This window comes from Peromyscus eremicus, chromosome 1, assembly GCF_949786415.1.
Source record: "Peromyscus eremicus chromosome 1, PerEre_H2_v1, whole genome shotgun sequence".
NCBI lineage: Eukaryota > Metazoa > Chordata > Mammalia > Rodentia > Cricetidae > Peromyscus > Peromyscus eremicus.
In genome coordinates, this window is record NC_081416.1 from 118,667,608 (window position 1) to 118,683,769 (window position 16,162).

The 16,162-nt window shown below is 52.0% G+C and overlaps 1 protein-coding gene across 1 annotated transcript in view; it reads right to left on the minus strand.

Moving 5' to 3' along the window:
- Window positions 1-617: 617 nt before the first annotated feature.
- Window positions 618-16,162, minus strand: part of Wdr93 (WD repeat domain 93) — a 42,821-nt gene continuing 27,276 nt past the window's right edge. The window contains exons 11-17 of the mRNA XM_059272646.1: window positions 16,066-16,152; window positions 14,748-14,867; window positions 13,663-13,876; window positions 12,162-12,225; window positions 10,883-11,039; window positions 10,362-10,566; window positions 618-920 (exon numbers count right to left, since the gene is read on the minus strand). Coding sequence (XP_059128629.1) covers window positions 821-920; window positions 10,362-10,566; window positions 10,883-11,039; window positions 12,162-12,225; window positions 13,663-13,876; window positions 14,748-14,867; window positions 16,066-16,152 — 947 coding nt within the window. The 3' untranslated portion in view covers window positions 618-820. The remainder of the gene's footprint in view (window positions 921-10,361; window positions 10,567-10,882; window positions 11,040-12,161; window positions 12,226-13,662; window positions 13,877-14,747; window positions 14,868-16,065; window positions 16,153-16,162) is intronic.

The following is a 16,162-nucleotide window of genomic DNA, read 5'->3' on the forward strand; positions in this document are numbered from 1 at the left end:
GGGGTGGGGGTGGGGGGAGGGGGAGGGGGGGTGTGCACCACGAAGCAGCAGCACAGACCCGCAAGGTCGGTCAAGTGGGCCAGGCTGGGAGGTAGCGCCCTGCAGTTCTCAACATGACCACATGGTGTCCTCGGAGAGACAGACATTTATTTCCCTGAGCCGCCCTGGGAAGAGCAGTTCTGAAGAAGAGCCAGCCGCCTCTCTGTCCCCAGTTCCCCAGGATAGCCGGTGGTCCATCTCCCACCAGGTCCCGACTCTCTGACCCTGCCTCCCAAATCTGTGTGACCTAAGGTTATCCCACCACTCACCTCCACTCTTCCGGCCCTCCTTCGTTTTCTTTCTCCTGGGGCACCTAACCCGGGGCCTTGGTCATGCTAAATGCCTACTTTCCCACAGTGCTCCACACCGGCCCTTCAGAGAGAGCCTGTGAAGAACTGCTTCCAGTGGGACAGGTGTGTGGACAGAAAAGGGCCGCACCGGAGCTGCCGGCTGGCTGGCTTGCTTCAGGGAACTGGCTCTCCTAGGCCTGGTACCTAGTGATCCTCACCAGACTTGGGGGATCCAGGAGCTGGCCGGCTGGAGTCAGGGCTGGGGGGCAGTGATAAGCCACATGCACAGCAGTTGACAGACTGTTTATTTGAGTGATACAGCTTACCCTCCATGAGGCGTTCAGTATTCGAAGGTCCTCAAAGTCCGTTGGCCCCACTGGCTCCTGGAAGTACCAAGCTTTGAGTGTGGCTCTTTGTCGCCGTCTTTTTGCCTTCCGGGTGTACTGGGGAGTGGCTGTCGAGGTGGAGACTCCCTTGGAGTCCCAGTGTGGTCACTTCTTTAAGTTTTCTTTCTGGAGAATAATGGAGTACCTCCGCAGCCGCGTCCACTGCTCATTCCCTCTCGCCTGGGTCCTCGACAGCTTTTGGAAGCTGAGGGCCACACAACCAGCAATGAGAGCTGCCGCCCAGCCACCCGGTCCCCTGGTCCCCTGGCTGTCCCTGAGCATTCAGGCGGGAAACTCTGGAAGGTGACACACTGGCTTCACCTCTGTCCCCTCCGCCTGACCGTGCCACAGGAAGACCTTTACTGAGAACGTCAGGCCTGCTGCTCTCTGGCGCAGGCGATGAAGATGGGCGCCCAGAAGCCGGTGCACACGCGGGACGCCCACGGGAATCACTCTGCCTTCTAAGATGGGCACCTAGAAGCCCGTGTACACGCGGGACGCCCACGGGAATCACTCTGTCTTCTAAGATGGGCACCCAGAAGCCGGTGTACACGGGGGACACCCACGGGAATCACTCTGCCTTCTAAGATGGGCACCCAGAAGCCGGTGTACATGGGGGACGCCCACGGGAATCACTCTGCCTTCTAAGATGGGCGTCCAGAAGCCCGTGTACACGCGGGACACCCACTGGAATCACTCTGCCTTCTAAGATGGGCACCCAGAGGCCGGTGCACACGCGGGACACCCACGGGAATCATCTAGCCTTCTAAAGGAAGGCGATCATGCGTGCTACAGCAAGGCGAACACTGAGTGGCAGAAACCAGACCTAAGCACAGAGACTGTGACTCACATCTGGAGAGGTCTGAGGTCTAAGGCCAGCCTTTTAGAAATGAGAATTCAGGGGCTTGAGAGATAGCTCAGTGGTTATGAGTGCTCACTGCTCTTACAGAGGACCCAGGTCTGGCTCTCAGCACCCACATGAGACAGCTCACAATCACTTATAACGCCAGTTCTGGGGACGTGACCCTCACAGACACATGTATGCTTGTGGTACATACATAGACAAGAGCACACACATGCACACAATTTATAAAATTTCCTTTTTAAAGAGAGCTGACAGGAAACACCAAGGACTATCAAGAGCTGGTGATTTGGCTCAGCAACAGAGCTCCTGCCCAGCATTCCCAAGGCCCTTGTTCCCATACCCATCAAAACAAACCAACAAAATTTAAAAACCAATATATACAGTTGGCTGTCCTGGAACTCACTATGTAGACCAGGCTGACTTTGAACTCATAGAGATCCACCTGCCTCTGCCTCTACCTCCAAAGTGCTTGGATTAAGGTTTGTGTCACCATGCCTGGCTCTAAAAATAGTCTGTTAAGATTTATAAGATTAATGCATGCTCAGCATGCCTCATTGGCTTTCTCTCTGGACCTGCCAACAAACAGAGACTGTTCTTTGTTTTGTTCTTGTTTTTTAATCATTTTTCAAGACAGGGTCTCTGTGTAGCCCTGGCTGTCCTGGAACTCACTCCATAAACCAGGCTGGCCTTGAACTCACAGACCTGTCTGCCTCTGCCGGGGATTAAAGGCCCTGCCACCCATGCTTTCTTTACACACCTCAGTCCCGTTTTCAAAGGTCTCTGAGGTTTGCCATTGTGACCGCTAGTAGGCGCTAGAGTCAGACTCCCACACTGTCCCTCACGGGCCACAGCCGCATTTCAGACCGAGTTGGATGTGGAAACTCTTTACTAAGGACAGGGGACAAACCACACCCGAGGGAGACACGAGGCAGAGCTGGCTCTGTGACATGTATGGGAGCTTAGGGTCTTGGTGAGGTGTTTCCAGGCTCCTGGTTTCTCCAAAGACAAAATAGGGAAAGGTGTGTGTGTGTGTGTGTGTGTGTGTGTGTGTGTGTGTGTGTGTGTGTGTGTGTGTCCCAGAAAGGATCTTACAATGTAGCCCCGGCTGGGCTGACACTTGCTATGTACACCAGGCTGGCCTCACTTGCCTCTGTCCCCTGAGTGCTGATATTACAGGCATGTGCCAGACATGCCTGGCTGACAAAGAACTCTTCCAATCGACAGACAAAGTTGAAAAGATAAAGGGCAAGTTTCACAACAGGAGAGAAGCGCAATCCTGGCAGTAGGGTTTCATTCCTCAGTTCCAGATTAAAGCCACACAGACTACACTCTGTGCATTTCTGACTCTGTTCCTGTAGTCTGTGTGGGAGAGGGGAAGGACAGGGGGGCGAATGGGGACTCAGATGTGTCTGTCACCAAACCCTAAAGTTTCACCTCTGAGAAGCTGGCCTGCAAGAAGGCTGGCCCACTTAGCCAAGCAGCTTCAGGCCACTCTGTGGTGTGAGGCCTGCCCTCCCAGGAGCCCGCTGGGCTCTGGTCTGGAGCAAAGAGGACAGCTGCTTTGTTTGCCCATATGGGACAGGCTGACGTTATCTCCTGACAAGGGCTAGCCTGTGCCAGGAAGAGGGGGATCCAGGGGGCTCCCACCAGACGGAAAGGGAGGTGTGGAGGGAGCAAGCTTCGGGAAGAAGCTGTGCTGGGGCCTGAGGCTGAGGAGCAGCTCTCAGCCTGGGGCATGAGCAGGCTTCTGTCTGAGTCAGGAATCATGGAGAGCAGAGGGGGTGACTTTGGGGACCCCGAGAAGGCAGCAAGGGACGAGCTCAGGCAGAGACTATGGGAGATGGCGTCACCCAGAGTAGAGGCAGCTGGGTCATCCAGAGCGGCCACCGCTACCTACAGTGTGGTTCCTTTGACTACTTGGCAATGAGGAAGAAGAGGGGAGGCAGCCTTGTTCATACAGGCTGCTACTACCTGGCAAGAGAACCCCACAAGGCTCTCCAGGGGGTGACACCCTTCCTCTCCATCACCCTCACACAGGGGTCCTCTCTTCACGATGGTAGAGAACTTCAAGAGTTCCTCATTGTTTTGGGGCAAGACACAAGGTGTGTGGTAGCAAGCCGTTTAGATTATTAAAGCATCCCCCAAAGGCTCATGTGTCAAAAGCTTGGCCCCCAGTTAGTGGTGCTACTAACGGGTGACCAGATCACCTGGGAGCTAATTCAGCAGTGGGTTAGCCCACCAGTGAATGCACAGATGAAGAGTTATTGGGGTGGAGACCCTGGGCCACCCAGAAGCCCAGCCCTGGCAGCCAGCGGGCAGAGCCTGGGTCTTGCCGGACTGGTATTTGACAGGAAAGAGGAGGAAGTTTTTGCTCCTGTCTGGTTTCTGGCATCCTCCAAGCTAACCAAAAGTTTGTCCTGGCTAGAGATGGGGACACCAAAACAGACAGGGAGTCCAGGATTGTGGAAATGGTGACTTGGGAGCCTGCCTGTCGAGAACAGTGGCCTGCTAGGAGAGGAGCACGATCAGTGTAACCTGGCCTCCTTGCCGGGCTCTAGAGGCAGGTTCAGTTCATGCTGGCTGTTTGCAGAAGTCCCACTGCAGCTCTGTGAAAGCGATCTGGACAAACTACTGCAAGTGTGAGACCTGAATTCATCACCACGTGGGCTCTCACTGTGTCACCCAGTTGTGGTTGTTAGAGACTTGTGTGTGTGTTCTGCCTCCATGCATGTATGTACACCACATGTGTGCCTGGTGCCACAGAGGCCAGAAGAGGGCATCAGATCCCCTGGAACTGGAGTTACAGGCATATGGGTACTGGGAACCAAACTCTTAACCACTGAGTGCTCTTAACCACTGAGCTAACCCTCCAGCCCTGCTTCACCTAGTTTTGGGTTGAATGACAATCAACTTCAGATATAAGGAATAAGCAGAAAAGATAATAGAGACAGACAGAAGGGAAACAAAAGCTCTGGGTATGTGTGTGTGTGTGTGTGTGTGTGTGTGTGTGTGTGTGTGTGTGTGTATGTGTAGAGGTGAGGTGACCTCACAGCTAGGGACAGCATAAAGGTGTGAACATGTGTGTGCTCAAACACCCAGCATGTCAGAGGACTCTCTCCACCCAGCATTGCGGGGTTACCCTCTGCAGCCCTAGATGTTATGTCTCAAAGCAAGCTAAACAGGCTGTGACATGACCAAACCATGTGCCTCAAATACCGAGCTCAGAGCCCTGTAAATGCTCCGGCAAGTCGGACCCTCAGGTAAGCAGGGAGCTGGCCTGCCCCCAGCACACTCTGTGTCCCCTCCAGCTCCCATGGGTTCTTCAGCATTCGCACTGCCGTGAGGCCCAAATCCAGTCTCTGGCCCACAGTACCATGCTGGTCCGCCCTGCTGATGGCAGCCCTCTTCTCTGTAAAAGGTCCCTGGGCATTTGGCCCTCTGCACTCCGGCCAGCTGCTGGGGCCTTTCCAGGGAGAGGCTGGGCTGGAACCCAGGAGCTAACTGTGCTGAAAGGGAGGGAGGCAGGAACCAAGAGTCCCTTCCATTCCTGCTGGGGTTCAGGATGGCCTCAGTGTTCCAGAGATAGAGGGCAGGGCAGAAAGAATGTTCTTCCTCCTTATCCAAGTAGCCGAATCACAGAGGCAGGAAGTAAGACATACACATCCATCCCATGGAAAATGGTCATGGGAACCATATTCACAAATGCTGTGGCTTGGATGCTGAGCGCCCTAGAGGTCCATGAGTTACAGGTTTAGTCTCCAGTGTGGTGCTACTGGGAAGTGGGGACACATTAAGAGGTGGGCTCAGTGGGGGTTTGGTTATTAGGGGTGTGCCTCAAAGGTGATTGTGGGACCCCAGCCCTTTCCTCCTCCTCCTTTTGCTTGGAGTGTCATGGGGTGCAGTCTCATCCCGGCCCATGCTCCCCACTGCGCTGCCTCACCACAGACTCCCAGCAAACGTCCAATGAGTGGACTGAAATCTGCAGAACTGCAAGCCAGTCTCAGGTGTCTTATTACAGTGCCAGGAAGTTGCCAGCACAATAAAGTTACCTCTGGAAACGAGGGGCTGGGGAGAGCAGTCCATCTGCACAGAGCTTGCTGTGCAGCCAGAGAGACCCAAGTTAGATCCCAGGAGTGGTGGTGCACACTTGCAATCCCAGTGCTGGGAAGGGGAGAGAAACAGGCCCCTGGGGCTCAGAGGTTAGCCAGCCTCGCCTAGTGGGCAAGCCCCACGCCAGTGAAAGGCTCTGTCTCAAAAAACAAACAAACAAAGGAACGGTGTTGGAGAGATGGCTCAGTGGTTAGGAGCAAGTACTCCTCTGGGCAGAGTTTCATACCCAGCACTCACAACAGATAGCTAGCAACTGCCTGTAACTCCAGCTCCAAGGGATCCAATACCTCTGTTCTCCTAGGGCACCTGAACTCTTGTGTACACACACCCCCACACAGACACACACCGGTACAATAAAAACAAAGAACCTGAAAAACCACAACAACCAATCAGAGATAGATACTCAAGGTGAATGGTGTCTATAGAATAAGGAGGAGAACACCTGTGTCACTAGCTTCTATAGGCACCCCACACATGTGCATGCATATATTCAGATGAACACCCACATACATGCACACATTCACAGAAAGTTATATTCTGGAGCAACAGAAACCCAGACAAAAGAGTGAGCATGCAACATGATCTTCACTTGGTGAGCATGCCGAGTGGAGTGACGAGGAAGGAGATGTTAGTGTAGTGCTGATGATTTGGGGTGGTAGGTTATGGGTTATGTAAGTTTCTTTTTGCATATTCATGTCTTTCAAATTTCTACAAGAATGTGTACACACACATACACACACACACACTTCTTATTTTCTTTCTGATTTTAGGACAGGGTTTCCCTAAGTAGCCCAGGGTGGCTCAGATTCCCATCTTTCTGCCTCAGCACCCCAAGCGCTGAGGTTACAGACACGTGCTGCTTATGCCTGGCTTCCAAGTCCATTTTGTAACAGTGGGAGTTGATTCTACTAAGCCAGAGTTCTACTCTTAAGGCAATTTTCCTAGGCTGAAGTTGGCCTCAGCAGATATCTGTGACAAGATCACTTGGCTAAGGGTCACTCGGTTAGAAATGTCAGTCTGTGGCCAGAGGGAAGTGAGTTATCCAGACTCCAGCTGTGACCCACAGGTGGGTGTCTACTGACCTTTGGGTAAAGTGGAAATGTCACCCTTTCTAATCACTAAAGGGAGGGGGCTGGTTAAGAATAGGCAGAAATGGAGGGAAGCAAGCTCATTACGCTGGGAGTTCACAGAGCACCCTATCAGCCCGGGAGCACCAGCAGCTCCAGGCCACGCCCCGGGCAAGCACCAGCCCACAGCCACAGCCTGTTCTCATGCTGGAGACACCCCTTCCCGACTGTTTCGGTCTGTTGGCCAAAGCAGCGGAGGCCTTTGGTAGGAAAGTTGCAGAGAGGGAAAACGCAAAGAAAACCAGCACACCTGCTCATCACCCACTGTCACCAGTGCTCGTTCAGGTGCACGCTCCCCATCTTCCCGACCCCACACCAGGACGGCACTGTCAACCGCAGTGACACCGTCACCCTGTCTTTCCTTTGGAAAACCGTCAAGCCCGTGCAAAGGGGGCAAACAGCACAGTGAACTTCACCCACACTCGCCGTCCTTAGCGCTAGCTCCCTGGCACTTTAAACATTTCCCCCGATTTCACCATCGCTCATCACTCTCCCTTTCTGTCTCTATAAATACTTCCCTGGGTAGTTTAGAAGTGCGGTGTAGACAGCATGATACTTTCCCCTAAATTTATCTGAAGAGCAGGTCCCCAGGGTCCAGAACGAGAGCTCCTGAGCACGGCTGTGAAACCTTTAACCCGGCGGTGTTGACAAACAGCCCCCTCTCCCACAGTCCCCTCCTCCTCCAAGAACTACGAGACTAGACCGTGCTTCTTTCCTCATCAAGGGGCACACTTCCTCCCAGGAGATACTGAGAGCCACGTAAACCACTCAGCACAACGTAGGGAGGGCGAAGCAGGAAAGAGGCTGGAGCACAGCTCAGTGGTGGTAACCAGCCCGGCAGGCAAAGACCCGCTCTTCCTTTCTAGAAAAGTGGGAGGAAAGTGTCGATGTGCCCAGTGAGAGAGAAAGCAGAGGGGAGCTGTGCTGCCACCTAGTGGTCATATTCAGGATTTCCCCCAGGCATTCTGATTGTTTAAAAATTCTTTTAGATTTGTTTTGTTTTATGCGTGTGAGTGTTTTGCCTGCATATATGTGTGTGCACTACATGCATGCAGTACCCTCGGAGGCCAGAAGATGATGTCACAGCCTCTGGAACTTGGGTTACAGGCAGTTGTGAGCTATCCTGTGGATGCTGGGAATCAAACTCCAGTCCTTTGCAGGAGCAGCAAAGCTCTCTTAACCTCTGACTCATCTCTCCATTCCTGAGGCATGCTGGTTCTAAGGACAGGCACATCATACCTGCTATTTCTGGAGGAAACAACCTGTGGTGGTTTAAATGAGAGTGGCCCTATAGGCTCATGTATCTGAATGCTTCGTCACCAGGGAGTGGAACTGTTTGAAAGGATTAGAAGGATCAGGAGCTGTGGCCTTGTTGGAAGAAGTGTGTCACTGAGGGTGGGCTTTGAGGTTTCAAAAGTCTTTTTCTCCCTTCCTTTGGGGATCAAGCTGTAGCTCTCAGCTACTTCTCCAACTATGCCTCCCCTCCATGTTCTCGCCCGTGATGATAATGGACTAAACCTCTGAAACTGTAAAAGAGCCCCCAGTTAAATGTTTTCCTTTATAAGAGTTGCCCTACCAGGTTTATGTGGTGCTGAGGGTCAACCTAGGACTTAGTGCATACTAATAATACTAATCAAGCAAGCTACATCTGCAGACCCTGCTACTTCCCCACCTCTGTTTTTTTTAGAGAGGGTCATATGACAGAATAAAGCCAGAAGTCAGTGTAAAGAAGGTCTTCTGAGCATGACGGAACCATGGCCCCATGCACTCACCCAGCTGTGGTTGCCTACACAAGAACTACACAGAGCAAGCCAGTCAGCACTACAGTGTGGATGAGGAAGCGTTCAGGAAGTCCCACCCTTATCAGAGAAGCTACTGGCAGTTGATGAGTACTGTGGGAGGGGAAGCCATTTTTCTTCAGGGTGGAGACCCTGTTTGGTTGCCCATGCTCTAATGGATGGCTCTACACCAATGTGCACATGGGAAGCACTAACCAGACTCAGAGGTTAAAAAAACCAACAACAAAGTACATAAAGTTGGGAAGGGGTGTGTAGTGAGGGCTGAGAGGGGGTGCAGAAAGGCAGGAGAGGATGGAAATGATGAAAATATACTGTGTATATCTATGAAATTCTCAAAGAATAAAAACCCAATTCTTATAATATAATAGGAGGTGGGAGTGTGGCTCAGGGCTAGAGCACTTGACCAGCACACACATCCCTGGACCCAACAAAACCTGTAATTTTCAAAACGAGTAAGTGTGCTGGTGCAGCCAATGGCTGTAGTTGGCTGAACCTGTTATAATGAATGTTATAATGAATGAACGAACGAAAAAGAAGAGTCACGGCAGGAAACTTGAATAAAGCACTCCCTCCCTCCCTCCTCCCTTCCTCCTTTTTTATTCCTTTCCTTTTTGTATGTGGTATATAAGTGTGGCTGTGTGTCCCTACAGGGCATGGATGCATGCTCTTCAAGAGACATTCACCTTGTTTATTTTAAAGAGAAAATTGTTTTATGTGTGTAGTGTGACAGGTCAAGTGTTTCTTCATCTTGTCTAAAGTGGGAGCCATCTTTGGTTTAACCGGAAGCAGACCCCCCTCTCCCCGGCCCCTTGCTGTTAAAAGCCCCATGGGAAAGTACCAAACCCTGTTCTAGAAACTTGGGGTTGAAATGCTCCAGCTAACTGCATGTTTGGGGCTTTTGTTAAACCGCTTGCTTGCTTTTCTTCTCCCTACAACTGTCAATCAGGATGTAGATTTTCTGTGTTCACTGCCTTTAAAATCTCCCTGTAGATTGCATTTCAGGCTGCTTTATGAGAAGTGTTGTTCTCTCGGCTTAATACAGACTCTCAGTTCAGACTTTGGTCCTGCTGATTGGTCTTTGGGTCTCTACCCCCAACATATAGGTGTTCTGCCTGCATGTCTGTGCACCAGTATATGCCTGGGACCAGCGGAGGCCAGAAAAAGGGGTCAGTTCCAGGATGGTTGTAAGCTACCATGTAAGTGACGGGAATAGAACCTGGGTCCTCTGGAAGAGCAGTTACTTCTCTTAAGAACAGGCCTAGAGCCAGGCGGTGGTAGCGCACACCTTTTTTTTTTTTTTTTTTTGGTTTTTCGAGATAGGGTTTCTCTGTGTAGCTTTGCGCCTTTCCTGGAACTCACTTGGTAGTCCAGGCTGGCCTCGAACTCACAGAGATCCTCCTGGCTGGTGGTGCACGCCTTTAATCCCAGCGCTCGGGAGGCAGAGCCAGGCAGATCTCTGTGAGTTCGAGGCCAGCCTGGTCTACAGAGCGAGATCTAGGACAGGTTCCAAAACTACACAGAGAAACCCTGTCTCGAAAAACCAAAAAAAAAAAAAAAAAAAAAAAGGAAAGAAAAAAGAAAAAAAAAAAAAAAAAGAACAGGCCTAGAGCTCACAGAGTAGGATAGGTTGGCTCACATGGTGAGAACCCTTCAGTTAGCAGTAATTAAGTATGGAAAGGCTCTTACCGCAAACCACACTCAGTGATAGCTCACCAGACACACCCCACAGCTGGGCGGGGCCTTACCTCTTCTGGAGGAACTGCTCACATCTTTTCTCCAGTGGCAGCACCTGAGAGAAGGCCTGGTTATCTTCCAAGTCCTTTTGAGAAATGGTGCAGTTTTTGGAGCTGTCTTTCAGGAGGGGATAGTCCTCAAATTTAAAGCAGAAAACAGAATCTGTGGTGTCCTTGGCACCATCGGTAGGTGTGGTGTTACCATCTGGGCAAGGTCCTGTTAGGAAAGGAGAGCACTGTGTTCAGTGGAATTGCCTTCTCACGGGGCTAGGGTCTTAGGGTGTGCGACGGTCCTGTGTATGGAGCGGCTTACCTGGCTGGGGTTGGGAGGGAATTACTTAATTACGTAGAACAAAGACCTTGCCAGCATTTTATCAAAGACCCTTGTGGGAACCAGGCTGCAGCCTCGTTTGGCCTGGTGCAGAGGGGACTGAGGAGGCAACCGAGTAACTGTGGCCAAGCTTTTGTGGGAGGTCCGGGAAGAGTGTAGGAGGCCCCAGCACCGGGTAGCTGCCCTCACAGTCCCTTCCTACCATGAAGCAGAAAATACGGATGGTGTGGAGATGTAACAAACAACGGCTTCCAGGGCATCTCCTGCTGGTGGTGCAGAGGGGCTGCAAAGGCACAGATGATTTCGGCCTTGGCCACATCCAGGAGGCTTATAGAGTGGTTCTTGGAAAAGATGAGCACCTGGGAAAGCAAGGGAAAGGACTCTCAGACTTGGCTCTCACAGAAAGGCAGAGGGTCGGGGCCACCTTGGGACCCTGCTCCAGGACTCCATTTCTTACCTCCTGGCATCTGTCCCACTTCAGACACTCGCTGCCACAAGGAAAAAGCTGGTTCTCAGTCTAGGGTGCTGCTCTCATTCCCTTATTCAGGGCCCTTCCTGCGTGCCCCTGGGGTCCCTCTCTGTCACTTATGAACCCATTCTCCTGGTCTTGTCAGGTCCACTCATCTCCTGGGGACCATAGGGACCCAACAGTACACTAGCTTTGACAGTGATTAACTGCTGGCTGGTGGACACAGAACGGACATTTGTAGACTTGTGTTCTAAGAGCCTCCCTGGGCCCTATAGGGCCTCATCCTCTGCCAAGCCACACCAGAAATCACAGACTTTCTTGCCAGCCTGTGTCTCCATCATAGACCCTGAAAGGATCAGGGAATCAGCAGAAGGTGCCAGGACCAGCCATGATGACTTTTTCTCCTTCAGCTGCATCCAGAGGCAGGTCAGCATGTGGGCTCTAGACCCGCTTAGAAGAGGATGTTCCCTGTTCCCACCTCTCCATGCTGTGGGTCTCATCGATAGGCGGTATGTCTGTATCCTCTGCCAGCATACGAAGGCTGGTCCCTCTGCCCCACACCCAATCTCTTCCCTCTTCACACCTCCAAACCTGGACTTTGGGTAGTAAGTACCTTTTGATGCTGTCTCAACTTCTCCGGCCCTGCTGTCCCCTCCTGCCACACTACCCTCCCCTCGGCAACGTCTGCCTTAAGTGGTCCCTACTCTGTTACATTACAGATGACGTCAGTCTTTCTTGTGTTCCAAGGCAGCTCTTTGGTGATCTGTGTCCTGATGGAATGTGAGCCGCATCAGGGGGCTTTCTCTTTGGTGTGTTAGTGTTTATTTGGTGCTTAGGATTGAATCTGGGGCCTGCTAACATTTACTCTACTGCTGAGCACGACTGCCACCCAGCCTTGGAGTTTCTCTTTCATGTCCACATACCCCAAAGCAAATCCAAAGTCTAGCACGCACTGGGCTGGAAGGGATGATGAACACATTCACAGGAGAGGATCAAGGACCTGAGAACCTACCATGCCAGGCAAAGCTGGGACCGGGGCCACTGTACAGATGTCTTCTTCCGGGTGCGTCATGGACCTGTGGGGCACAAAAAGGGGCATTCTCTTGCTGTAAAGGTTTCAGACTTTTACCATCTTCTCCGGTATTTATCCTAGGGAAGCTTTTTTTTTTTTTAATTTCCTTTTGGGGTTTCATTTATGTCTATTTTGTATATGAGTGCTCCGTCTGCATATATACAAATGCACACCAGAAGAGGGCACCAGATCTCATTACAGATGGTTGTGAGCCACCATGTAGCTGCTGGGAATTGAACTCAGGACCTCCGGAAAAGCAGTCAGTGCTCTTAACGACTGAGCCATCTCTCCCGCCTCCTGAGATACTGTTGATGTAGACCAGTAGATATGTGAAGAGATCGTTCATAGTAGCAAGACAAACAGACAAACAAAAGCAGGAAGAGTGAGGGACTCACCAGCAGGAGACGGCTTAAGCAGCAGAATATGACACGCAATGGAAACTGGAGCTACATGTACCAACATGCAGAGCTCTCATGATCAATGTCATAAAACAAGTCAGAGTAAACAGAAACAGCCAACTGGAGGTTCACAGACTACGGATCCAGGCGTAAGTTTCCTAAATACACACTACTTAATAAATGCACTGTTTAGAGGCAAAATCATACATAGGTGGTACATTCTTAAATCAAAGGAATGATAAGCCGGGAGGTGGTGGCACAGTCCTTTAATCCCAGCACTGGGGAGGCAGAGCCAGGCGGATCTCTGTGAGTTCAAGGCCAGCCTGGTCTAAAGAGCAAAATCCAGGAGAGGCACCAAAACTACACAGAGAAATCCTGTCTCGAAAAACCAAAAGAGAGAGAGAGAGAGAGAGAGAGAGAGAGAGAGAGAGAGAGAGAGAGAGAGAGAGAGCGAGCAGCAATGGTGGCGCACGCCTTTCATCCCAGCACTTGGGAGGCAGAGGCAGGCAGATCTCTGTGAGTTTGAGGCAAGCCCTGGGCTACAGAGTGAGTTTATCTCATCCTTACACACACACACACACACACACACACACACACACACACACACACACACACACTGTATGGATTCATTTGCATGCATATAATATTAAAAAAAAAAAAACGTTTTTGAGACAGGGTCTCACTATGAAGCCCTGAGGTGCTGAGACTCACTATGTAGCCCAAGCTCCTTTGCTTCCTGGGTGCTAAGATTAAAGGTGTCTGCCACTATGCCTGGCCTTATTTAAACAATTTTTCTCTTAAAGATCTCTGGGGAAACTGGGGAAAGTAATTTTGGGAGAACTGAGCCTCTCTGCGGTCATATGATAGGAAAGGGATAGTTTTTCTAGAGAACTGTACCTTACCCACATACCACTGTGCTCGGCCAGCAGAGTGGTGACTATGGCCATGGCCTCTCTCAGAGGCTGCCAGTCTTTCCTGTGGGACAGCGGACAGTGTCATCTGTCTGGCAGGCTATCACCTTGTCCTGTCCCTAAGCCACTGACCTCTCAAGAAGCACCTTGCTGGTGGGTCCACTGGTCCCGCTGGCTGTCACCAGGTGGAGGGAAGCGTTAGTGCACAGCACCACACACATCATTTCAGACTTCACCGGGCCTTCAGGATACATGTTCCGTCCTTCATGCACCAGGAAGAATCTTAGGAAGTGAATGCTTTCGCAGAAACACCCCTCAGGCAGAGCAATGACCCCAAAGAGGAATCCTGGAGAGAAAAGATGACTCCAGCTGGTCAGAAAAAGATGAGGTAGCAGCCATGGGTTCTAGTTCTGTGACCAGGAAGCGTGTGAGGGACGTCTGGGGTAAGGACCAAGTCAAGCAATGCGCAGCCTCTGCAAGGGGAAACCCATGCCCAAGGGGAACCAAGGCTAAGGAGGAAGGGGAGGAGAGCAGCGGGATGGAGGTAGGTGCAGCCCAGCTGTCCTACAGCTGCCCAGGGACGATGCACAGCATACAGATGGGCTTTAGAAACTGCATGTGTGTGCAGCCAAACAAGAATCAACCAATATCCTCCCCTTGAAATGAAAACGAGCTGCTGGCTAAGGGACTGTGAGTCACTGTTAATCGGCAATCCCCGCTGAGGCCTGGCTAGCGGATCCTTTCAGATGTCACCATCTCTGCATCTGCGAAGCTGGGCCAGGAACCTGGGCCCCCACCATGGTGCTGCCCACCGGAACCGCTGCTGGTCTTGCTTTGACCAGTTTCTAGGTCCCTCAGAGTTCCTGCTGACTGGCGGGAAGAGCGTGGAAGAAGACCTGCTTTCTCTGAGAGCGGGGGTGGGGGCGGAGGCTGCAGGGCCTCTCGGGCTGTGCTGGGAGACATATCTTCTCTACAGTGTAACAGGGAACGTGCACCTCAGGACCTGGTGCACTGCTGGGCACAGAGCAAGCTCTCAGCGAGGGCCTGGGCAACAGAAGCTCAGTAGTGTGTTCCAGGAGCGAAGATGGGGAAAGCAGGCCCAGCTGCCCCAGGAGGACTGGGAACGTAAAGTGACTGAAGGAATCCCCAAGCTCCTGGAGTCTCACCGAGGAGACCCATCAGGTGCTCAGTCGAGGGCTGAGATGGGGGGAACTCACCTTGGGCCAGGTCCCACAGAATGAGCACACCATCCTCACAGGCAAGGGCCAGGTAGGAGGAGGAGCTGCTGGTCTGAGAGACTGTAATGGGCGCAGCGCAGGGCCACACGTTGTCACAGTCTAGAGGGAAGAGGCCACTTGTCAGGCCCTGCCCTGCCCAGTGCCTCCACCTGGGGAACCCGAGGTCCAGACTGGTCTGCCCAAGCCAGGGTCTGGGCACTGGGGGCCCCTTGTCTAGACTCTCCACATCTCTCTTCAGTGCTCTGCCTTCCCAGAGTGAACTAAGTCACAGCTAACGTTCAGTGGCCGTTTGCGGGCACTCACAGGACACGGTTAGGCTTGTTACAAGTTGCAGGTAGCATTTCGTTGAATTTTCAGAAGAGTTCTAACAGCAGGTCCTGTTAGAACCCCATTTCATAGGTAAGACTGAGTGGTAAGTGGCTTGACCAAGGCCACGGCCAGTCAGTAGACAAGCGGGGCGGGGGGCGGGGAAGTGGGGTAGGGGTGGGGTCAGAAGCCAGGCTGCTTGGGAGAGGGTCAGAGGAAAGCAACTCCTTCTGCATGCACACTCGACGTGACTTCTAAAGCACAGCCTGACAGTAAAAGGCAGGTGCCACTCAAGGCCTTGTCCTGAGTGGACTGCACGTGGGGCTGTGCCCATGGATGTGCCCGGCAACAATCACTACCTGTGTTACAACTGCAAAGGTTTTCCTGTATCAAACCCTCTGGAGTTTGCTATTTACAGCCAATACACTCAGCACACCGTGACTTCGTTGTGTTTCAAAGAAAAAAGACATTGGGACCTGAAGCAACACCCTGAAACGGCACCTTTCCCGTACACTGGGCTGGGCCACGCGCCGGCCTTCTGAAGCCAGGCCCATTCTCCTTTCACATTACATTCTGCGGGGCCTGTGCACTGGACTCTGCACACTGTCACCGCGGACGAGAACCGTGACAGCCGGGGACAGGCCTTGAGCACCCATTTCCACCTGCATAGCTCTGCTTCCCTCAGGCCACACTCTCAGAGCTCAGCCGGAGAAGCACGTGCTCTCAGAGCCCTGGCTAAGGCACTGTGTCAGTCTTAGCAGTTAAAACACCAGTTTTAAACCGGGCGGTGGTGGTGGTGGTGGTGGTGGCGGCGGCGGCGGCGGCGGACGCCTTTAATCCCAGCACTCAGGAGGCAGAGCCAGGCGGATCTCTGTGAGTTCGAGGCCAGCCTGATCTACAGAATGAGTTCCAGGTAAGGCTCCAAAGCTACACAGAGAAACCCTGTCTCAAAAAACCAAACAACCAAATAAATAAATTAATTAAAAAGTACCAGTTTTATCCTTCAGAATTTTGTTCAGTGAATAGAGAAAGAAATTATGACTTCCAGTCCAGTGTATGCCGAGGATAGAGGCTGCCCCTGGAGATGG